General features: G+C 46.6%; 1 protein-coding gene across 3 annotated transcripts in view; it reads left to right on the forward strand.

The window, feature by feature from the left end:
• The window catches only part of ACSL3 (acyl-CoA synthetase long chain family member 3), a 536,429-nt gene that overhangs the window by 441,023 nt on the left and 70,730 nt on the right, over positions 1-24,676 (forward strand). For all 3 annotated transcript variants that reach the window (XM_085634281.1, XM_085634280.1, XM_085634282.1), the window contains exon 10: positions 9,567-9,739. In XM_085634281.1, coding sequence (XP_085490407.1) covers positions 9,567-9,739 — 173 coding nt within the window. The remainder of the gene's footprint in view (positions 1-9,566; positions 9,740-24,676) is intronic.

Genomic DNA, 24,676 nt, shown 5'->3' on the forward strand with positions numbered 1-24,676 from the left:
AAGTAAAAAATTGAAAGCATTTCCTACTGAGGAGACTGCAGTAAATGAGGAAATTAGGAAACTTCATAACAAATAAGTCTCCCAAGATGGCCACCAGAGAAAAAAGAGCCCAAATGTAGCACAAACATCACCCAGATGTAGCCCACACACAGCCCAATTACAGAAGTGTGCAAAACACTTTGTATTTTTAGCTTTTCTGCAGCTTTATATAGTGCAGACTGGCCAGGTATTGGACTGTTACATCTGACTTGGACCCCTTATTGCGTATTTTGCACAAAGTACATGAGATTGATCCTGCGAAACATTGAACTTTACGATTCTGTTAACCTGAAGTTGCTCTTAACCGGGCTTTGTAACACCCGTTTTTACCTACTGGTTTTAATTAATTCTCACTGTATTGTATGAGGAAAGAGGATTTACTGTTTTTATGTACACTTTTTTATGATCTATGTTTCTAAATCAGATTAAAGTTTAATTTATTCTGTGGCAGGACGGAGGCGAGGATTATGCATAGCTTTCCTCACTTTATTTGCATAGCAGTTTAAAGAAAATGTAACACAACAATCATTAAAGACTACACAACCCATGAACCATTAGGGGGTAGTCTCCAAGGCAACTATAGTCCAATCATATCACAGTCCATCGTATATAATATCGTGATGTCCCTTCCGCTTCCTTTTTCTTCACTGCTCGTAAGTTAAGTGCATTCCTTACATTCTTGGCTTAATCTGACGTTGTTGCTGTTTGTATAGCGGTTCTTGTGCACGTTATTAGCATTATTGCCTTGGTATTGTTTCATATTCCCTGCGCAGCAGGCTCTTGCCCGAGAGAGTTCTCCCCCTCGCAGTTTCTCCCGCTATGCACGCGGTTAGATCCTGTCAGGCGCATCTGGTCCGAGCGAGGCAGCTCCGTCGAGCGCTTCCGCTGGTCTTTTATGCGCGTTTGGGAATCCGGTCACTCCTTTAGTGTCCGCTTGATTCCCGACCAACCCTCGCCTAATTTTGACACTGCTACGTGGTGATTTCCCCACACGGCCACGTTTAGTGACCAGCGCCACCTGGTGGTGGTAATTGCCATTGTGCCTCAGTCTATTCTTATAACCGCTTCGGGGAAAGCCCAGCTGTTGGAGCACCGGCGAGGGGGCTGCCTTAAGGATTTTAAGGGCATTTGTTCTGTGCTCACACCCTCTGCTATCATGTCTTCTCCAGAAGACGATTTTTACTCCTCCTACCAGGAAGTGTAGGAGGAATGCCCCCCCCAACTTCTCCCTCCAGCAGTGGACCAAGCCTTCTCTCTGGCTATTTCTAGGGCGCTGGCTCCTCTTAGGGATCAGGTTGAAAAGCTGATGAAAAGCATCCCTGGGGTGTTCAGTGACCCAGATCTGGTGGTGGCGGGTCCCAGTAGCTACCAGATGGGGAATAAAAGGCCCGTTAAGCATAACGCGGGGAACTTGCAAGGATTTGATAAACTTACGGAGACCTTCCTCTAGAGTGCGCGAACGCTAAAATATGCACCCTGCCGGGAGGAGGAGGAGTCCGGAGAAAATTGCGACGCTGTTACCACTATTGTAGACCCCGACGGCGGGTTTCCCTTAGAGGGAGAGGGTGTATCGGAGGACGATTTCTCCTCCGATGAGGATAAGGACTCGGGGCGTCTCTGGCATCCAGAGCCCCACTCCTCTCCGTCCCGAGTTGGGTACAGGGTCCACTCTGACATGTTCGAGCCTACCCAAATTTACCATTCTAGGTCGGCGGAGTGGACCCCTGACACCAAAGTGGCAGAGTATGTGGTAGGGAAAATCCATGAACCCCTTGAAAGGGAGGTCAGGAATAGGATGAGGGGAGAATGCCCCAGGCCCTCACTGAAGGGGAAGGTGGCACACACGCCTCAAATTGATGAGAAACTATGTACCTTTTTCTCCAAGTATATGAGGGATCCCAAGAAAGGAATTGATCGGTCTTGGACTTGGTAGGGCCCTTGACCCAAATTATTCAATTGGCAGAGCGTTCAAAAGAGTCAGGATCCCCTTTGTCTGCAGATATTGTGGCTGGTTGGGCGCACTACCCTAAAACACTACCCCCTCCACTACCCAAAGACCACTGCACTACCTAAAACACTACCCCAGCACAACCCCCTACACTACACAAACACTACTGCACTACCCTAAACACTAAATCTACCCCTAGCATGACCCCCTACACTACACAAACACCACTGCACTACCCTAAACCCTAAAACACTACCCCCTCCACTACCCAAACACCACTGCACTACCCTAAAACACTACCCCAGCACAACCCCCTACACTACACAAACACCACTGCACTACCCTAAACACTAAATCTACCCCCAGCATGACCTCCCTACACTACACACACCACTGCCCTACCCTAAACCCTAAAACACTACCCTAGCACGATCCCCTTCACTACCCAAACACAACTGCGCTACCCTAAACCCTAAAACACTACCCCAGCACGACCCCCTACACTACCCATACACCACTGCACTACCCTAAACCCTAAAACACTACCCCAGCACGACCCCCTGCACTACCCATACACCACTGCACTACCCTAAACCACTACCCCCAGCACGACCCCCTACACTACAGCACTACCCTAAAACACTACCCCAGCACAACCCCCTACACTACCCAAACACCAGTGCACTACCCTAAACCCTAAAATACTACCCTCAGCACGACCCCCTACACTACTGCACTACCCTAAACCCTAAAACACTAACCCAGCACAACCCCCTACACTACCCAAACACCACTGCACTACCCTAAACCCTAAAATACTACCCCCCGCACGACCCCCTACACTACCAAAAAACCACTGCTTTACCCTAAACCCTAGAGAGAAAAAAAACACCCCATGCCCAATCCCCCTTAACTCTCACTCCTCGTAGTTCCAGCTTCACGTCGTCTCTGAGGGGTGGTGCCGTCGATGTGAGGAAACGGAACAGCCTCTGTCTCCTTACAACAACGTGGATTGTCTACAACAAAATTTGTTGTAAAGGCATGCGTGGTAAATGACCATGCGTTCTAATAAAATGTGTAGTAATGACTTCACGATGTACAACGCATGCGTGGTAGTACATGCGTTGTAGTGGTATCGCGAAGTAAAAAAGTCGTAACGGCTGTTTACCGATAGAAGCTGGCCCCTGTTCTTCAGTGAGACGTTTATTTTATTAATTAGGAGAAAGGGATGTGTTTTTTTTTTTAACCGAAAAGTGCGTTCCCAGCTGTTGTATTGTGAAAGTGTCCGCGTGACCTGGTTTCACTTCCGGTGAGAGAATGGAAGAGTCTGTTTGAATCTAAAGGAGCTCTGTTGTTGGACGGGACTGGCGCGACACGTCATCAGAAAACATAGCTAATGGAAAGCGTCCTTCCTGAAGTGTGGACAAGTGCCATGAGAGGTCAACGAGTTTGCGTCCCACCGCAGTATGACCGTAGCACGTGACCCATGTGCTGCCTCCAGGGTACGGGAGGCAGAAGCGGCATCACAGGTCCTCTTGAAGACCGTTGTAGCACTATTTCTACATTTTGGTACTAGGGCATTTTAACTTTGTTGTTCCTGCCAGATACAAAGAGAAGATCCTGTGTTATTCAGTGCCCTCGTTACCTTTTTTGTGGGTTGTGGTGCTTGTCACTTCGCTGCCCCGCCGATGCACACGAATGGGCACCCCACCTCGTGTGCCATCTGCAGAGCCTCTGCCCTTGGATCACTGGTTTCAGTTTCTGGAGTGAACATAAACAGTTGCTCCCAAAGGACTAGCCTCAACACTTAGGTGAATATCCCATGCTCCAGCATTTCACGGAAATTCTTTCCTAGCTCTCCCACATCGACGAGGACGTCATAATAGCACGGCTCCGCTCGCAACACCGTATGACGTCATCGGAGCTATAAGTGGACCTCGTCGGCGTGCTGACGTCAGTTCCACCCATTTTTTCTGTGCCACCGAGGCAAACTGGCAGACCGAGACATTTTCACATGTATACATAGTATAATAAATATATATATCTCTCTCTCTCTCTCTATATATATATATATCTCTCTCTCTCTCTCTCTCTATATATATATATATATATATATATATATATATATATATATTTTCTTTTTTTTTTTCACTGGGAAAAAAACATAGGTTTCAGGCACGTTAGTGTTAGAAATTAGCATTTAAAAAACCTTAGAAATTCACTGAAAAAACCATAGGTTCCAGGGGCGTTATAGTTGGTTGGACATTTCACTTGTACAAAACCATAGAAATCTTCCCATTATAGTTAGTTCAGCTAACTATAACTTGCACGCACGCAATGCACTGCTGATGACGTCCATTATTACATCACTCATGACATGGTCAGTGACATGAGTCATGACACAGCAGCATTGTTAAGTCCATGTCCATGCCCACTTTGCCCACCACTCTACAAACGCACTCCCCAGCATGCTCTTGGATGTGGATTGAAGTCCCCTTCACTGCTGGGGGTCCTTTAGGAGCCAACTAGCCTACCTCTTACCTCCAGTAAGCCCCACGCAGTGGGATTGGTGAGAGGTAGACAAAGGCCATGCCCCCTTTCTCCATCACTCTGCAAACACGCTCCCTGGCTCGTTGTAAGTTGGGGGGATTAAGTCCCCTTGAATTCTGAGGGTCCCTGGGGTGCAACTAGCCCACCAGGTACCTCCAGTAAGCGTCACAGAGCTGCGTTGCAAAAAGGGGCTTTGCCTGGACCACCTCTCCGCAACACAGGTCTGTGGTGCTTACTGGAGGTACCTGGTGGGCTAGTTGGCCCCCAGGGGCCCTCAGGATTGAAGGAGAATTAATTCCCCAACTTAAAACGAGCCACAGTGCGCGTTTGCAGAGTGTTGCTGGAAGGGGCGGGGCGTCCAGCACGATCGCGTGTAAATTTGTTTTTTTTATTTTTTGAGAAGGGGGGCTGTGTGGCCCCCCTTACTTTTCTATTTTATGGGCCCTGGGGACCCCATCCCCCAGGGCGTGAAACCCTATTTTTTTATTTTAAAAAAAATTGAAGGAGGCGTATGCCCCCATCCCCTGGGGCATGGCCAGTGTTTTTGTTTTTTAAAAATTATTTGGAGGGGGGGGCTCTGTGGCCCCCCCCTCCTCAGGCTATTTATGGCCCCGAGGAGCCAACCCCCGGGGCCGGCCTTTGGGTGGTTTAAAAAAAAAAATAAAATTGTTTTCTTTTATTATGGGGTGGGGGGCTGCGTGGCCCCCCTCCCTGGCCACTTCTGGCCCTGGGGACCCCATCTCCCGGGGCCGGGCCTCTTGTTGGGTAGCACCAATTCCCCTACGGTCCCTGCCGGCTCCCTGCGTCCTGGGGGAGCCGCCATTGCTTTTCCACATGGGGAGCTGCTGACATGCAGCTCCTGTGTGGAAAAGCAATGTGGTTTGGATTTTGGAAGAGAGAGCAGGTTTCCTGCTCTCTTCCAAAATCCAAACCACAGTTTGCTATGACAGGGCGGGAGTTGCAAGGCTCCCGCCCTGCCATAGCAAACAGCAGTGTCCCGGGGGTGGGCACCCCGGGACACTGCAGGAGCCGGCCCTGGGGGGTGGTGGTCTCCAGGGCTATCAATGGCTCCAGGAGGGGGGCCGCACTGCCCCCCTCCCAACATTGATACAGCGCGGGGGTGGTGGTCCCCGGGGCTCGGGGTTCCGTTATGGACCCCCACATTTAAATATTAGTGCCTCGGGGAGGTGCCGGTCCCCGGGGCCTGTGGGGGGGCCAACCCCCTACACAGGTGTTTCAATAAAAAAAAAAAAAAGCCCCGGGAGTGGTTGTCCCCGGGGCAGTGGGGGGGCTGTGTGCCCCGCTAATAATAAAAGCCCCGGGGGTGGCGTTCCCCGGGACTTGGGGGGCCTCCAAGGCCTCCCCACAGATTAAAAAACAAGCCCCGGGAAGTGTCGGTCCCTGGGGCTGCGGGGGGGGGCCATGTGCCCCCGCAAATATTTTTGAAAAGCCCCGGGGGCGGCGGTCTCCGGCGCAGTGTGGGGGGGGATTGTGCCCCCCCATATTTAACTAAACAAAGCACAGGCGTTTTTTTTCTCTTTTCTTGGCGAATTCAGCCGACTAAAAAAAAAAAAAAAAAAAGGCTTTTTTGGGCCCTGAGGGTCCTTGTGGCCTAGGGGGTCAGGGTGTTTCTACCCTGCCCCCTTTTCCTGTTTTGCACATTTCTTTTTCTCTTTTCTTGTGCCTTGGTTCTACCAAGGCACAAGATGGCTACCAACACTTCCTGGTTTGAAGTGTTGACAGCCAATTCGAATGCAGCTCGTGATCGGCAGGGTGCGTGGATCCACCGCTACTCTATATATCTCAACTTTTTTATTTTTGGATTTTCTCAGCAACTACTAAACGGATTTACACCATTTAAAAAAGGTCTCTTTCTGTACAAGGGCTACCTTTTTGCCAAATTTGGTGTAATTCCGTTCAGCAGTTTCGGCTGTAACCGTGTCTAAAGTTTCCTTTGGGAAATTGATTTTTTGACCTCTATTTGTTAATCTCTCAGCAACTACTGAACGGATTTACACCATTTAAAAAAGGTCTCTTTCTGTACAAGGGCTACCTTTTTGCCAAATTTGGTGTAATTCCGTTCAGCAGTTTCGGCTGTAACCGTGTCTAAAGTTTCCTATGGGAAATTGATTTTTTGACCTCTATTTTTTAATCTCTCAGGAACTACTGAACGGACTTCCATCATTAAAAAAAAAATAAAGTCTCTTTCTGAACTAAGGGCTACCTTTTTGCCAAATTTGGTGTAATTCCGTTCAGCAGTCCGGGCTGTAGTCGTGTCTAAAGTTTCCTATGGAAAATAACATGGAGAAAACGCGTTTTGGGACCCCCCTTTTTTCTCGGCCTTAGCTTGGCGAATCACCCCGAAGCTTTCAGGATAGGAGCTGACCGGAGTGCCCCACGAGTTTTGAAAATTTAGCGAATATTCGTCATCCGGCGCCAAAGTTATTGGAAAACAAAAACCGCTTTTCCTATGGAAACTGGGTCCTAACTATAACTACATACTGGCGACCGCCAGTAGGTAAAATAAATATATATATATACACACATACACTCTGGGGAAAAAAAGGTTACAGGGACGTTCTAGATGGATTGAGATTTCACAAGCACAAAACCATTGAAATTAGGCATTTATAGTTGGTGGTCAGGGACATCACCGATGCCATTGTCCAGTGAGTGTGTTTCATAAACATTTCTGATAGATTATAAGCTACTGCGTAAGTTAAATTACTATTCTTTGTGTACTACTACTATTGAATTATACTATTTGTAACATATGTCATCTGAGTGGCAGTGTTGGTATCAGTGTGAGCGGGTCTGTGGGTGTGTGAGTGGCTGTATGGATCTGCCAGTGGGTGTCTGAGTGGCCGTATAGGTCTGTCAGTGCGTAAGTGAGTGGCCGTATGGGTCAGTGAATGGGTTTGAGAGTGGTTTTCTGGGTCTGTGAATGGGTGTGAGCGGGTTGTGAATGGTTATATGGGTGTGTGAGTAGGTGTGTGATTGGTTGTATGGGTATGTGAGTGGGTGTGTGGGCGTGAGTGGTTGTATGGGTGTGTGTCGGTGTGTGAGTGGTGGTGTGTGAGTGGTTGTATGTATGTGTATGTGTGTGTGTGCAGGTGTTTGAGTGGTTGTATGTGTGTGTGTGAGTATGCAGATGTGTGAGTGGTGTGGGTGTGTCAGTGGTTGTATGGTCTAAGTGAGTGTATGTGGGGTTGTAGGGGTCTGAGTGGGTGCGTGAGTGGTTTTGTGGGTGTGTGAGCAGTTGTATGGATCTGTGAGTGTGTGTTGGGTTGTGTGAGTGGTTCTGTTAATGATGTAATCAGTGGTGCCACTGACCAGGCCATGAGTGATGTAATATGTGAGGTCATAAGCTGTGCATTGCGGGGACATAGCTATAGTTATCTCAGGTAACTATAACTACTCAATTTCAATGGTTTTGTGCGTGTGAAATCTCAGCCTGACTATAAAGTCCCTGTAACCTTTGTTTTTTTTCTTTCCAGGAAATTTGTACGTTTTTTAAATTTCCGAACTATACCGCCCCTTTAACCTTTTTGTTAATGTTAGTTCCTAATTATAACATCATCCCTGTGACCTAAGGGTTTTTTTGGGGTGAGTTTTGAAGGTTTTAAAAAATGTATTTCCTAACTGTAACCTTGTAGATTAGGTGTGTGAGTGGCTGTTAGGTCTGTGACTGGGTGTGTGAGCGGTTATGTGAGTGTGTTTGTGAGTAGGTGTGTGAGTGGGTTTGTCTGTGGCTGCATGGCTTTGTGAATGGGTGTGTGAGTGGGTGTATGGGTCTGTACAGTGGGTGGGAAAAGGGAGCAGGCCTCTGTCAAGCTCTAAGCAGTCCCACAGTGTAGGACCTACTGGTGGTAACAGGTGGGGTTCTTGGCCTCTAAAGGCCCTCAGCATCCATTGGGACGTTATGCCCCAACCCAGGAGGTGTGTTTGCAGAGTAGTGGAGAAAGGGGCATGGCCTCCGAGCTCTCAGCAATCCCATTGTGTGGTACTTACTGGTGGTAACAGAAGGGGTTTTTGGCCCCCAACAGCCCTCAGCATCCAAGGGGACTTAATCCCCCAAGGAGTAGCGCGCCAGGAGGTACATTTGCAGAGTGTTGGAGAAAGGGGGCGTATCGTCTGAGCTCTCAATCAGACGTGTCCTTGTATTCCTCTTGGAGGATTATAACCTCAGGGAGAAAGTGGTCCCCGGGGCTCTTCAGACCCTTCGGTGTGGCCCCCTTCCAATAAAAATAACTATTGCCCGTCCCGGGCCAAGAATGGCACTAGGGAGGGGGGGACGTATGCGCCTGCCTCGCCATAATATATATATATTACTAAGCCCCCAGGACCTGGACCACCGGGGGCCCATGTGTTAACAAGCGCGGAAGACCACTTTTTTAATGTAAGTTTGTCACAAATTTGCAAATCTGTTGTGATTTTTTGCTGCGAAAAATGCTTGTTGACCAGATCACCAGGCTTACAGGATGGCCGCCCCCTCTCTCCCCCCCCGCCCCCAACAAGATCCTTGGCTGTTTCCTGGCTGTGGATTGGGGCCTCACCATGATCCACGGCCAGTAAAACTGTGCCCAGAAGGCATTGTTGGAAAGGCGAGACTCCTGACATCACAGATGGGTGGAAGGGGGCAGGGAGAGAAGCGGAACCGATTTCGCGTCTCCTCCGGGAAATAAAAAAGAAACACTGGAACTTTGCACTTGTGGATTGTCTAAAAACCTACCCTGGTGTTGGACAGTGACCGTTCCATGCACCAGGGAAGGGTGTGCATGTGTCGCGACTGGCCGACACACGCACCAAATGGGTTAAAAATCTGTGCTCATGTTTGAAAATTATCTCATGTTAAAACAGCTTAAAGACTTACGCATGTCTGTTGAGCGCAAACTTGAATAAACGAACCAGGTTCCTTTCGGCCAAGCAGGGATTTAGTCACATTTGGGGGAAAAACAATAACTTGTGGAAGCTAAAATTCCAAATGTTGGTATGAATGGAATTGTAATGTTCCTTTTTCTATTTTTAGAATGGTTTTCAATAGGTTCCGAATGCTTCTTGGTGGAAAACTACGAGTAATGTTGTGTGGTGGCGCCCCGCTTTCTGCAGCAACTCAGCGGTTCATGAACATTTGCTTCTGCTGTCCAGTCGGGCAGGGCTATGGTCTAACAGAGACATGTGGAGCTGGAACCATTACAGACGGTCAGTGCAGGTTTCACCAATTTGTATAGCTTGTCTTCGGCAAAATTAATTTAGTTGCAAACCTTATCCTAAGAAGTAATGTTAATAACATTTCATTAGGTAGGGGATCAATTGTTTACATGACTTGTATCTTAAAATTATTTTTTCAGATTGCTTCTTTAATTTCTCTGTTGTAGTCTGTAGGAAAGTAGATTCTGCTTCTTATGGTTAGCCCCACTTTTTGCTTGATGGTACACTGTTTCTGACCAGTCTGTCTGAGATCCTGCTACTCAGGACCCCAGTCTATCTGATTTCTCCCTGAAATGTTATGTCATATTCTTAGGTACACTCCAGATTGGATACTGGGGTACCCTTATAAGTCCTTTGTATATGGTACACATGTACTCAGGGCATAGGTACCCCAGAGGCCTCCCATGGGCTGAAGCATGTATTAAGCCACCCATGAGAGGCCATGCAAAATGAAACTACAGGCCTGCCATTGCAGCCTGTGTTTGCAGCCTGTGTAAGACGGTGCATGCACCACCTACTTTAGATATAGGTTTACTACATCTATAGGTCACTGCACTTAAAACCTATAAGTCACCCCTATAGCAGGCCTTCACAATCCTAAAGTCAGGGTGCTGCGTTTTATGTGAGAGGGTACCCCTGCATGAGCGGAGCACCCCTGCAGCCTTCAGAGACGTTTATCCCGGGTTGTCGATGGCGCAGCCCGACATATAGGAAGAGGTGCCTTATATGCTCGCATAAAATGCTATCTCAAACGGCTGCAACAAACCATGTTGTGTTTGGTATCAAACACCTTGGAATCATACCTCCACACCGGTAACCAGTGTGGGAGGTATGATTCCACACTTCAGAAACATGCTTTGTGGGTCCCTGGTCTTCCTAGTACCAGCCTTCTCGACCCGGACAGCACAACATGGTTGCTGCTGACCAGAGACCCATTTCTGCCCTCCTGCTGCTGAGCCAAGCTCTAGCAGAGGAAGGCAGCACAATAGGCATCCTGTCACAGGGAGGTGTGACCACCTCCTAGAAAGGTTTTAGTGTATTGGGGCTAGGTGGGTGCACTCCCAAAGTGCCTGAAAGTCTGCACAAGGGGCACATTTGGTGTCCCTGTGCATAGTCCAGATCAAACCAGTCCTGGGAGCCGTTGGCTCCTGCTCTGGCGTGAAACTAGACAAAGGACATGGGAGTAACCTCCCCACTGTCCTGACCCTCCCCTGGGAGGGTCCCCTGAATCTGTCCAACCCTCTCCCGTGGGTACAAAATGGCTTACCTGGCTGTAGGACCCTAGATTTGAAGTGGACAAGATTCTGATCAAGAAAACACTGACCTTCGACTGTCTGGACACTACGGACATCGCTGGACTTCGACTGGCCCAACTTCTTCTCCCTCTCCGTCCAAAGCATTGTCTGTGCCTGTGCACCATACAGGCTCCGTGCAGGACCTGTGGAGCATCAAGGACAACTGAAGTATCTCCCTTGGGGTGAAGAAGTCACTCCCCTGCATTCGCAGGCACCGTAAAGCAACTGACCGGTCTGGTGATCCTGAGCTCCTGTGGACTCTGAAGGCTCCAGCAACACAGTAGGTGGGTTCCTACGTTCCTGGAGGTCAAACTGCCCTCTCACCGAGTTTGAAACTAGTATCCCTTGTGGGGATGTCATAACCTGAACCCCTGTGCACTGCGTACTTTTGCAAGTGCATATGCTTGTTGGTGTTCCTCAACTAAGTGCATTGGGCGATCGATAGCCCCATCCTCTGCGTACATTTCGTACAAAGGACTTCGGCCTCCTCCTACTCTGTGTGCTGCAAGCTGTGACTTTGTGAAACACTAACGGTCTCCTCGCGACTCCTTTGCCTTCGGCCTGTGGGTCCACTTGATGGACAACACTGCTTTTCGTGGGCTCCCTTGGTAGCTCCAGGCCTGCCCTGACTCCCCTTGCTGTGGTGAGTCCTCTGGTCCTTGCTGGGCCAGACCGTAACCTTCTTTGACCTTCTTCGTTGGTTGCCGCTGCCAAGGCTTGTTGGTGCTCCCGCTGTACACCGACCACATAGCACTCGACATCCTTTGTGGGGCATCTCGTTTCCAGCTCTTGGTTATTCTCGACATCTCCTGGTCCCTGCAGCTGTAGAGTCATGGTCTCCATCTTCACGCCTGAAGCACCCGACATCGGTGGGCATTCGTCTACCGAGCCCCTGGTCACTCCTGAGTGACCCAGACTCTGTCCCATCTGCTTTCAGGTTCCTTCCATCAAGAATCCACCTGTGGGTTCCATCGGACACTTTTCTTCTTTCCAGCAGTGGCATTTCTTTGAAGACTCCCATTGAGAACGACAGCGGTTTCCGACGCCACTTTAGCCCTATGCACCTGGCTTCCCTGGGATAGGTATCTCTGGTACTTTGGTATCCATGTGTGGGGTTCTCTCCAACCTTCTATATTCCAAAGGGTTTCCTCGTAATCCACTGGAAAGGGTCCTTAAACTTTAAAACTGCAACCACGACTCTCCCATTGAATTGTACGTTGCACGCGGTCGTGTTCTCACACTGCACCTGTCCTCTGTGGGGTCCCTACTTACTCACCCTGGGTGGTTCCTTGGGGTCACAACGATTCTACATACTCTAGACACTGTCTTGACTCGAGTCGTGGTCCTTTTATCACTATTTTAGTATATGGTTTGGTCTCCCCCCCCCGGGAGCCCACTGTGTATTAGTGCTACTTGCGATTGTTTCTGTGCTACAGTATTGTGTGCTTTGTGTTTATCTGCGTGTAGCAGATACTGTGTGGTATTTAAGGTGTGTTATAATAATAATAATAAACACATATTGTTATAACTACTGTGTGGTTCTCCTTTCATTTAACCAATACATTAAGGTTGCATTCTGGTAAAACAAGCTGCTTAACATTCCTTTAAGGCTACGCCTGAAGGCTGTTATCCACAGCTACCACTTGGATAGCTTTCTAAGGTTATCTTTGACCTCTTATATCACCATAAGGGTTGTTTGGACTGGGGCAAGGTGCCCACTTTAATTAGTGGACAGCATATACCAGGCCAACTTCTCACCTAGTGCCTTCAAGTTAAAGCACTGGATGTGAAAGTACTTTTATCTGTTGTTATGGACCTTAGTGTAAGTAATGTTCTGAACATGAATTATGGATGTTCCAGAACTGAAATTACATCCTTCCTGCAAGCCTGTTTTTTAAAGAATCTTTCTGACGGATGATTTTTTTTTTTGCTGTTTTATATAGCGCGAACTTGACCCGAATCCAATCAGGTATCCAAGCGCTTTACATAGCACCAGTTACGTTACATGAGGACACGCATTCATCTTTTTTTTTATTTTATTAGGCACGGGGAAATTAAGTGATTTGCCCAGAGTCACAGAATGTTAAGTGTCATTAACGAGACTCGAACCCAGTTCCCCAGGTCAGAGGTCGAGCGCCCTAGCCGTTAGGCCAACTCATCTCCAACTTATAACCACATATTTCTCACCTCAGAATATCCCCTAGGCTTCAGACTGAATCCAGAGGATTTTGGAGCAGTGCTGTCTTATGTTGATAGGTTGTGTTGTGGGACTCTGCATTGACTCCATGACATCCTGGAAGTGACAGTGTGGAGCCGTATATAAACACTATGACTGCATGCTTAGTTTGTGTGCCTTCCAATACAGATACAGAGCTCTGCTACCAACTTTGTCTGTCTTCTGATGATTCCATACCTTTCTTTAAACAAACAGGAGGTAGACCCTAGAGTGGAGACTAATCACCCAGAAGGGAGGGAAGACCTTGTAGAAGCTAAGGAAGACTGGGATACGTTTTCTTGGAACGTGATTTACAAAACCTATTCAGTATCGTCTTCCTACACAAAAACACATCCAGTGCACATGTATAATGATTACCATCCAGGGTGAATCAAGCTATAAGCGAGTCTTTCTCTTTTTTATATATAACCCTCGCTCACTAACTCTTTTCAGTTGGGACGGCAAGCCGGTTTAGTGCGGTACTAAATAGGTACACAAGTGGCTATGGGACCCTTAAGGACTGTATGACTACAGGGCCAAACCTCCTTCTGCCATCTGTGGGACTAAATAATACCTGTACGGATACCACTCATTATGAAATGTTCTAGTACCAGACTCTGAAGAGGCTTGTAGACACTCCTCTCATGTGTGCATGCCACAAGTGACTAGACACCCATATATTATCACTGTGGCAGTGATAGTTTTTTCTATCCTGACAAATGCCCTGTATCAGATATGGCTGTCTGAGTAGGGCAGAAACATGTGGATAAACTGAGGGTCATAGGACCATTGTTTTACTCGAGTGACCCTTCTTATAATTACTATTATTATTTTTATTTTGCCCATTTGCCCCGCTAATAAAGAGATATCTGGATGTGGATAAGTCCTTTTTAGATTTGCTCCTTGGTTACCAGAAAATATATCCAAAGAGCTACCTCTGTAGGGTTGAGCCCATCCTGGCCTTCAGAAGCCTGAATGGACCAGATGATGAGATTGTCACTATATATATAAAAGAGAAACACTCCAACGTAGTTTGAGTCATCCCAGATGGTAATCATCTTACATGTGCACAGAATGTGTTTTTGTACAGGCAGACGGATACTTCGTTTATTTTGTAGATGCCATAACTTTACTTTAGTATGCAAAAGAACAATGCCCTCCCCTAAAACGTCAGAATTCACGCCTTGCCCGACTGAAGGAAGCAGATATCGGTTATAGAGCAGCACAAAGTGTGCCTTTGGTGCTTGTGATTTAGATACAACTCTTTAGTTGTGTGATAAATGCACTCTAATGCACACAGAGGCGATTGAAGACTGGGAGGCAAATTAGTACATTGTCAAACATAAGGAGTCACAATCTTTGCACAGCTCCTGCTCCAAGTTGTGGGTCTGAACCAGAGGCAGTTTCTCTTAGAGTGCTGCACTTCCTGCTCAAAATCTTTGGGTAAGTCAAAGCACAAGTCTACATGCAAGCTTAAGAAAGCGAAGTGGGGCATGACCTCATCCTGCTACCCTGACTCCAAAGAGAAGATGCAGGGGCGTCAAGATTTATGCAACGTTCTATCGAGATTTCCTGCACTGGAACTGATTCCTCAGTTGGTCCCAGTGCACTGCAAGTTTCTAGGTTGTCATTGAAATCTTCAGTGGACTTCCAGTACCTCATAGCACTCCTTATGCTCACAAGGAAATGCAGAGGCCTCCAGTCGGGTGTCCCCCCAGCAGGTCATCCCCAGTGCCATCCCTTGGGATCCATTACCAGACCAGTACCAACTCTGGGACAATCTTCTACTGCTGCCTCTAGATCTACACTGGTTGCCGTCAAAGCGTTGCCCTGGTTCAGGTACAGACACCATTGTGGCCAATGGATGATCTGGTGCCAACACCCAAATCAATCCAGAACCGGCGTCAGCTCAGCTTGATCAATTTTGCGCAAAATAGAAAAGTGCCATTAGTTGTCCTGAAGCTTAATTCTAACCAAGTGTCTCTACCAACTATCAGCTGAGGCTCCAATTTCTGTTTGGTTCTGACTCCTATTGTGTGGCAGGACCATGTGCGCTGCTAGATACTACTGATGAGAGTGAGGAGAATTGCTTGCTGTCCCTCTGATGAGTGAGGGGAAGTGCATGCTCTCCCCCCTTTACGCTGATGATGATTCCTTATACCTTGATTTGCAAAACACCCGTGGGTTTGATACCTCCTCTGAGACAGAGCTTGACTTGTCAAAAAGGCCACCGATTAAAGAAAATGCCCCATTTGCAGTGGTGCTTCAGAGTGCTGTGGACGTACTAGAATTAAAGCTGCCCACCATTGTGACAAAAACGTTTTTTCCAGGAAAACCCCACGTAATTTCAAATCAATCCCCTGTATATGCAAAAAGATTGTCTTCAGGAACTGTTTTCTTTTGCCAGCCTGGCACTCAGATATGTAGATGCCATCTTTCTATTAGGCCTTATACACTTGTCCTGTGGGGCATGGCCAGCGGGATCTTATCTGCGTCCTGAAGGTCCTTGCTGTCTTTGACAGGTAGGACATGGCCAAGTACGTTATTCACGCAGGCTTGCACTTCATTGGGAGGGTACTTGGTGCCTATGTTGTGCTTCGTAGCCATGCCTGGATGAGGGTATTTGGATTCTCTTGCAGTTTAATGTTTATGCCCTTTGATGGGTCTTGCAGCTCTGGCGGGGAAGCAGAGTCCGTTAGGAATGCCTTAAGGACTGCAGAGCTACTGTCCATTCCCTTTGGCTTATGATCCTGCAAACCAATTTACCACCATTTCTGAACATTTAGGGGCTATTTCAGGGATCTGCCATATAAGCAGAGACAGCCTTGTCAGCCAGTAATACAGCAAAGTGGCCAGTCTTTTTGGTGACGTAGAACCGGCAGACAACGTGCAGGCTAGGCGGGGCAACAGTACTCCTATTAATCTTCGCATGCTACAGTGGCCAAGAAACGGCTTTAGTTTGGCTTTGGTGGTGCACGACCAACTAGTGTGTGAAGCAGGGTCCAGCACAGCAGAATACGTTTCAGAAAAGCAGCGGTCTGTCCTGCTACATGGAGTATACCTGTTTCTCTCTAAGGGGTGCCATAGAGCGGGTAGTAGACTTGGCGGGGTGGTTGTTCCTGCTGCTTCCTCTTCCCATAAAGAATGGCCTTCTCCAACTCCTAAATACCTTCCTACGGACAGACAAATTCAGAATGCTCGCATTGGCTCAGATGGTTTCTGTCCAGGTCTTTAGGAGAAGGATGGTCTCCATGGACATGCAGAACTCATATTTTCATATACCTGCCCTGCAGTTGAACTGGCGTTATCCGTAGTTCAAGGTGGGTCAGGAGCATTTTGTCGTGCTCCTCTTCAGCCTCAACAGCTTCCCTCAGGTGTTCATAAAACAAATGGATGTGCTCGCTACCCATCTTCATAGGTCGGGAGTTCCCGTATTCCTATACCTCAGCAACTGACTTATAAAAATGGACTTGTTGCCGTCAGTATTTGACCACCTGTGGACGATGACCTATTTCTAACTTTGCTGGGGTTTACCATAAACGAGCTCAAATCTCAGCTGATTTCAAGGCCTTTCCTCTGCAGCAATGAGTACAGGACATTCAGGTCGCTGATGCTGATGTCTCAGGCTCACTCCTAGATTCAGGTGACAGTAGCTCTGGGTGAGGTTGGCTCTGAGGCCTCTTAGCCTTTTGCATCCTCCTTGTCACCTTGCCAGATGGCACATGCAAACCCGCAGTGGAGCTTAAAATCCCAGTGGAATCAGAATTAAGGCTGTCTTTCTGGCATTATCCAGGTCTCCTGGGATATGATCAATGATCTGCAGTGGTGGCTGACATCTGTCCTGCCGACAGTGGTGACATATGCGTCACTTCTGGGACGGAGGAGTCCCCTGGGGAGATTGAGATCAGAGGTCTCTGTTCTCCAGTAGCGGGTTGACTCCACGTCAGGCTTTTAGAGCTACAGGTCCTTTATCTGGGAGTGCCTGTGCAGGTTCTCACAGACAACACCACTGCCATGTGGTACTGCAATAAGCATGGAGGTGTTTGGTCGTAGGTTCTGTGCCAACAGACTGTGTGTCTCTGGCTGTGGCAGGAACGCTACAATGTTAATCTCCTGGCAGGGTCCCTGAATGCCAGAGAAGTTATCTGGAAGTTCATGAGTGGCACCTACATCCCGAGGTGGCGCAGGGTGCTTTTGATCAGTGGAGAGAGCCCTGGGTATATCTCTTCACATCCAGTCAAAACACACAGAGCCAGCAATTTTGCATGTTAAGTTTTCCACCAGAGCACTTGTTACGTGACACGTTCTGGCTGGAATTGAGCAAGGGACTTCTGTACATCTTCCTGTCACTACTTTTCCTATTTGCTGAAAATCAAAAACAAGCCCCAAGTAATGTTAGAGGTCCTGGATTGGGCCAGGAGAGTGAGATACCCAAAACGTTTGAGCATCCGTCCTCCGACCAGGGTACTATTTCGGGAGGACCCTCCGTCTCAGCAGAATTGCAGAGTCAGGCACCCAGATCTACACACCTTATATTGCCTTGTGGCGATTGGGCTGTTGCAATTGAATGCTTTTGATTTGGCGCCTGAAGTAGTGGGTGTCTTGCAGCCTGACAGCCCCCCACAAAATTCATCTATGCCGTGCATGGGACAAATTTCTAGCTAGAAATCATTTTGTTTTCTTTATATGTAGCCCAACAAGGCCATGCAGTGGACACGTAAAATGTTGTCAACCTTTTGTGACCTTTCTACATTTACCAGATCAACCTTTAGCATTGGTCATCGTACAGCTGTAGGAGAGGAATACAGATTAACATGCCATACAATGAAATGTATACATCATCAAAGCAGTGGTCGAGTGTACATCAAGGTAGATGCTTTTATGGCCTGTTACCATTCATAAATGCTTAGCTGCACCAGCTCACCAGGAGTATTGTACCAGTCTTTCTCCCCCCAATATCATGACTGCACATCAAAAACCCCTAAAGTCACTCCTGTCCCCCTGACACCTTTTCCCATTTCTTGGGGCTGCCCCTGCTTTAATACTACACACGTTCTGCCCTATGACACCAGTCAAGGTCTGATTTCCAATCATGGATGCCAACCGTTCCAGTTTAAATCATCTGTTGTGATGAGGTTTATTAACTTTTAAACATGTTATCTCCCAAATATCTTCTGATGCCACTGTGGGATTTTAACTTAGCCTATGTCATTCCTCATGTAATGCCTTTGGAGCCCATGCATGGCTGTTCGCTGTGTCTCCTGACTTTTACGTCTGAATGCTTCGCTATTGCGATTATGCTTACTTGCTGTGAAAGTAAACTGCAACTACTTTTAGTGTTTCTGCCCTACACCACCTTTTCCAAGACAGATTGGGACTGAGAAATTGGGTGGCCTTCTTACTGAAAGTTGTAACTCCTTTCCACATTGGGTAACTCTATACTGTAATGGTTTTCTTTGCTCCCCCACCCCTTGAAAGAAGAGGATAGGCTACATTGTTGGACATTAAAAGGACTTTAAGCATTTACGTTTGATACCAAGGGCCAGCAAGAGGACTAATACATTTTTGTGGAGTTCTCCGGATCAAACAAAGGGAAGGCTGTGCAGAGCAGGATCCTGGCAAAGTGGATACTCCTCTGCACCAAGATCTGCTATGCACTGGAAAAAACAGCTCTGGAACGTCTAGCCATTGCAGAATGGGCCCACAGAGAAACTACCCCTGCGTTGGCAAGTGACAGTCCATGATATCCGCCAAGCTGCTATGTGGGACTCTGCGGATATGTTCAGAAAGAGTTACTGTCTTGACAGATCACACTGTGCGTTCTGCAAGACTTTCTGGTTTGAGCCCAAGCTACAGACCCTTCACTTTGGGGACGTACTGCTTTGATATCTATTCTAAGGTGAGATTAAAAGTATCCATCAGAAGAACAAGTTACTTTCAGTAACACTCTTTCTGGTTAATACCTAAGCCCCTTTTCCTTACTGCCCTCCCACCTTCCTGTTTTGTAGAGTGGCCTCTTAATAACATCTTAAAGGTCGCAAGTTAGTACTCTGCACACTATTAGCAGCAATTGTTTGCCCTCTTGAGGGTGTGCAAATGGAAAAGAAACTGACGTCAAAGTCAGGGTGACGCTTGCATGCGGCTTGCTCTGTCACTTTCGAAGCATTAGGGATGTAACCTGGAGCTGCACAGCTCTATCCTATCAGCACATTGGGAGCACTGCTACAAAGCTCCCAGGATCCAGTCTGGCATCTGAGGGAAATTTTCCAGGTGAGGAATTTGCAGTTCGAGTACCCACCGGAACCAACATTACTTACCAGCTCATTCTTTGGAGCTAAGAAGCCCATATACTTTGGTTAGCTTGAGATTTCCTTTTAGATAGAGTGATCAAAAGCTGGAAGCATAAGTGGGCCGATGTATTGTAGACTTCAGCGTTCGGACTTTGTCATATGGAGGGTGATGTGGAGTACTTGTCTTTTCAATTAGACCCATGGTCCCTGTTATCTGTTCCTGGACAGCCTCGGTGTCGCAGAAATATCTCCGATAGTCTCTTTGCCTACTTTTCTGCCTAATACTGTACTGTGGGTGACACATGGTGCTTTAAGATACTAACGCTGAATGTCATTCTGATGCAGCTGCATGGCATAACACAAGGCCTGTTCTTGATGTGCCCACACAACGTAATACAGGTTTACACTCATAACCAGACTCTGACAAACCTCAGTGTTTGTCCTTTGGTGTCTAAAGGGTCTAAAACTGGGATGAGCCTCAATGTGATGGTTTAACCAATATCAGAATCCACTTTTAAGATGCCTAATTCTTCCCCCTATCACTTGCACCTTCTTCTGAGTGACTAGGGCATCTGTGCAGAATGCCACATATTAGATTATCCTCTTAAACAAACCCAGCATATTTGTCCCAAGGATTTGGTCATTTGTCCCAAGTACTCTGTCAAAAGTGCACAGGCTCATTAAGGGGAACATGTAAGGTTGTTTTAGAAAACTAGAATTTAGTCTACTCGTTTAATATTCATAGAGCGAAATGGTATGGCAATCTTTTGCCAAAGTTTTGAACTTGTAGATCTAATCCACTTATGAGAAGGACACCTATTAATTCCCCAGTTCACCAGACTCTGTGACAGACCAGTTCCAAGGCTTATCTTGGTTTCCATAACAGAATTCTCTCTTGATGGAAGAGAAGCACCCTTAAGCCCCTCCCATTCCTGTCTTTCTGAGAGGGTAAAGAAGCAACAGCTAAAATGAGTTTTTTTGCAGACTGATTAAATCCGAGGCGTAGTAGCATACCATTCCGTCATGTAAACAATCACTGATAGCTTCATTTCTGTATTTCCTTCTTCAATAGTCGCAATAAATCTTAGTTATGTCAAAGGGGCTGATAAATCCCATTCACCTGAGTAGGCTACCAGGAAACACACTTCTAGGGCTAAGGATAACCCTTTGAATAAATTAGTATACAATGTACCCATCCCTACTCTTAGATAGTCACTTTCAGAGGACTCCATTAAAAGTTGGTATGATACTCAATGTAGAACAAGAATGTTGCTCTCTAATCAGTCCTTTTTAAAAATTGACAGCTTTAGAAGGACTGACAAGTAGTATTTTAATTTTTTGTAAAAATCCATCTTCGTTGCTTTGTGTAAATGTGGTTGGTGTGTTTGAAACATCTTTAGCTGCATTTAAGCTGTTAATTGATGTAAACTTGCAGTTTGCATTGGCTTGGGGAACTATTTCTAATTTGATTGGGGCAATCATTTTTCTCGTTTTTTTGGGGATCAATTAATTTTCACCCGGCACCCTCCCCGGTCCGCAGTCAGTTGCAAAGGGAGGTTATTTGTATGCCATTTTGGCTGTGCCACATAAGGAGGAAGTGATTCGGTGGTGTGCGCTCCAGGTGGGCTAACCGATCAATGCAGGAAGAAGCCTGACTACCCATAAAAGGTGGCTGATGCGTGGACGTCCAGCTGGCGCACCAAAGGCAAGCCAGTGTGCATCTGGACAGCAACAGGTATTGTGCCACTTCTGAAATACAGGACCTGCATTATAGCTCCTGTCAGCTACGTGCTCTCTGCCCTGCAGCCCCACTGAAATGTGCCAGTTCGGTAGTTCTGCACAAGAAACAAGCAACATGCTAGGTTTGTGGTTATATGTATAAAAGCTTAATTAAAAAAAAAAAAATGTTTGTGGTTATAACTTTAATCCCATGCGCAGGCACGATCAGGGGAGGTGCAGAAATAAACCATCTAGTTTCTACATGCTAAGCTTGAACTGTTATTCTCTGTTCTCGCTATCATGCTGAGGTCTTTGGCTTCAGTTTGGACTACTCACCTGATGTGATGTTATTATCAGAGACCCGGCTTAATTGGATTTTCTACTCATCCACTGTTTTAGCTCTGCCAGGAAGATATAGCATCAAGAGATGCGACAAAGTAACTCAAAGTAGAGGTGGGATTGCCATTATTTAAAAAAATCTGCATGATGGATCTACTTAACATTCCGGACAGCGAATTGCCCAGTTTCAGATGGGAATAAATTATCATTTAGCTTTCTCCGGAGTTCCTATTTATTAGGCCTCTTGGCCCGGAATAGCGTTTTCAGGAAACACTGTTGGATGCTATTCTATGATTTGTGCAGAAATGGACCAGTTTTATAATAGGTGAACTGAATTCACATTTTGAGTCGAACACCTCTGTCCAGTCACTGAATTATCATTCAGGATCTGGAAGCCATCCAGCTCTCCCAGCTCGTGCAAGACCCTACACATGAGGCCAGTCACCTTTTAGATCTGGGGTTTTTAAATCTGCCAAATTTAGAGGTACTGACTCCCATTCCTGTAATTTGGTCCAACCACTTTGCTGTCCCCCTCTGTATGACAGTACAGTTCTCTCAGACAAGGTAGGAGGCAATTTGTATTCAAGCAGGCATGGTACCAACTGGATGACATTAACTTTCATAAGATTTTATCAGGCAATATCTCAAACATTGACGCCACTATTGAGGTGGCGGTAAGAAATGTGAATGTGTGGATTGCGACGAGTTTGGACTCCTCGATTCCGGAATGAAAGACCATGCTGACGAAAAAAATGTCTGAACCCGGGTTCAATAAGCATTTAATTGTACAAAGGAAACATTGCAAGGTGCTGGATTGCACATGGATAAAGTCATATGAGATTGAGGCTAAAGAGAAGTATCGGGCTGCCATCAAAATCTATCATAAAATTATTAAAGCTCATTCTTCTTTTTTTCTCTGCCAAAATGTAGAACAGCCATAATCCTGTCAAAGAGATCTATGTGATCATTAAGGGGCTGAAGATGATTCACTGGCGTCAGATATGTCAAATGACAGATGTAATATGTTCGTTTACTACTTTATTTAAAAAAGTGAATGCTGTAGACTCTAATTTTTCTAAGCAAGGTCGGTTTGAATTTAACTCCCTCCTGCTCCTTTCAGATGGAAGGGCCTCCATCCCTTAGCAATTGTTTGACTGAGTTTTAACAGCTGAATGAGCGCACGTTGAAGTCTTACATCGATGGCGAAATCCGGTTCCCCTGAGGATGCTGCAAGACTGCATATTCTGTAAAGAGCTGAGACTGTTCTCTTTCTTATATTTCTCCGTATAGTAAATTCTTCGCTTTCTACGAATGTTGGCGTAGAAACATGCCAATGTTCTTCCCCTTAAAAAACCCACCTTGGATCAGTTTAAGCCTGAAAAATTCCATCTGGTCTCCCACTTGCCATTTTTGGTGAAAGTGGTGGATAAACATGTAAAAAATCTGTTAGTGAAGTTCTTGAAGAAAACCAATTGCTTGACGCTTCACAAAATGGTTTTAGACCGGCGCATAGTACTGAGACAGCTTTACTCAAGGTGACGGAAGAGGTCAGGCAACTGATGGATGAAGGTGACTTATCTGCATTAATATTGCTAGTTCTAAGCTCCGTTTTTGACACTGTTATTCATAAGGTACTTGTGGATAGACTCAACGAGATTGGTGTTCGGGGTAAGGCTCTGGCATGGTCTGTGTCCTTTTTAGGCCTTTTTCTGGCGAAAGCAGCGCATGCGCTGCTCTCGTCAGAGAGGACCTTTTGGAATTGAATTTCCCCGTGGTCTCATGCACTTGCCTGCATGGACAAAGATGGCTGCTCTCGCCATCTGTCCAAAGCAGACAGCATGCGCGTGTCCGTGGGACAGTGGACAGTCCGCCGCCATCTTGTTCACGCCGGCTTCCTTCAACGCTGGCTCCAGTGTGCTTTCACTTTAAACAGTGCATGCACGCGTGCGACGGACCCAGAGTTGAAGGATGCCGGCGCTGGGACACTTTCTTGCTGGCTCATCACCCTTCACAACCCGATTGCTTCCCTGCTGGAAGGAGCACATCACCATGGAGCTGAGGCAGAGGGACCGGGCACAGAAAGTGTGATACGAGCAAGTGTTCCAGTCCTGTGAGTAATGCATGCCCAAGATTTAAGTGCTGCCCTTCCTGCCCTTTTAAAAGCAGCCAATCCGCTTTGTCCTCCTTGTCCCCGGTGCAGCGCAGTGTCACACAAGTGAAGGCAAACAGTACATTACTAGTTACCGACCATGAACCTCTAACTAAATTAACCAAGCACTTTAGTGAAAAAAAAGTTTTTTAGACCAGTATCTGAAAGTGAAAGTACCATCATTAAAGCATATACCTACATTGGTGAGGAAAGAACGATAAAATACCGAGCCTGGTAGAAAATTAAACCAACACTTCAGTGCTTTCGCTGATTGCATTAGTCGCTCCCGCCAGGGTGCATCTTAGCTATTCAGATTTAAAAATACTCCTAGGCAGACTGGAAGTACTAGAAGAAGGCAAAAAATGTATAATCAATGCTAAAATAACAAATTAATTGCCACCCGTGATAACATGACACATTGTGGGAGTGTAACTCAACATATAAATGCATGTTCGGACAGTCGATCAATGGTTTATAGCCGTATGGCTAACAGAGGATTCCTTCTAATTTTGAATTGGTAGAAGGCACACCATTTAGCCCCCTAAGGTATCTCAGTGGGGTGAGAAACTCCCACGATTCAGCTTCAAAGCTTTGTCTTTTTAAATTTAAGATACGCACAGAAAGAAAAAAAAATTCTATCGGGTGGGAACGGGTACCGTGCATACGAACATTCATGCATAAGAAGTCAGTTGTGTCATTTACAAATAGTTTAAACCTCGTAACATGATTTGGGTGCAGCCTCAGGTGTGCAAGGGCAGGTGTGGAGAGTGGTCGGGTGGCTTATGTTGATGACCTCCCTCTTATGGTGCCAACACCTTTCATGAACGAATCCAGTTCGCTTGCAAGTGGTCTGATATCCTCACTGCAGCATGCACCTTCTAAACTGTAGACCACCCAATTCTTAGACTGTGAGCTAACTCT

The sequence above is a fragment of the Triturus cristatus genome, chromosome 11 (genome assembly GCF_964204655.1).
Source record: "Triturus cristatus chromosome 11, aTriCri1.1, whole genome shotgun sequence".
NCBI lineage: Eukaryota > Metazoa > Chordata > Amphibia > Caudata > Salamandridae > Triturus > Triturus cristatus.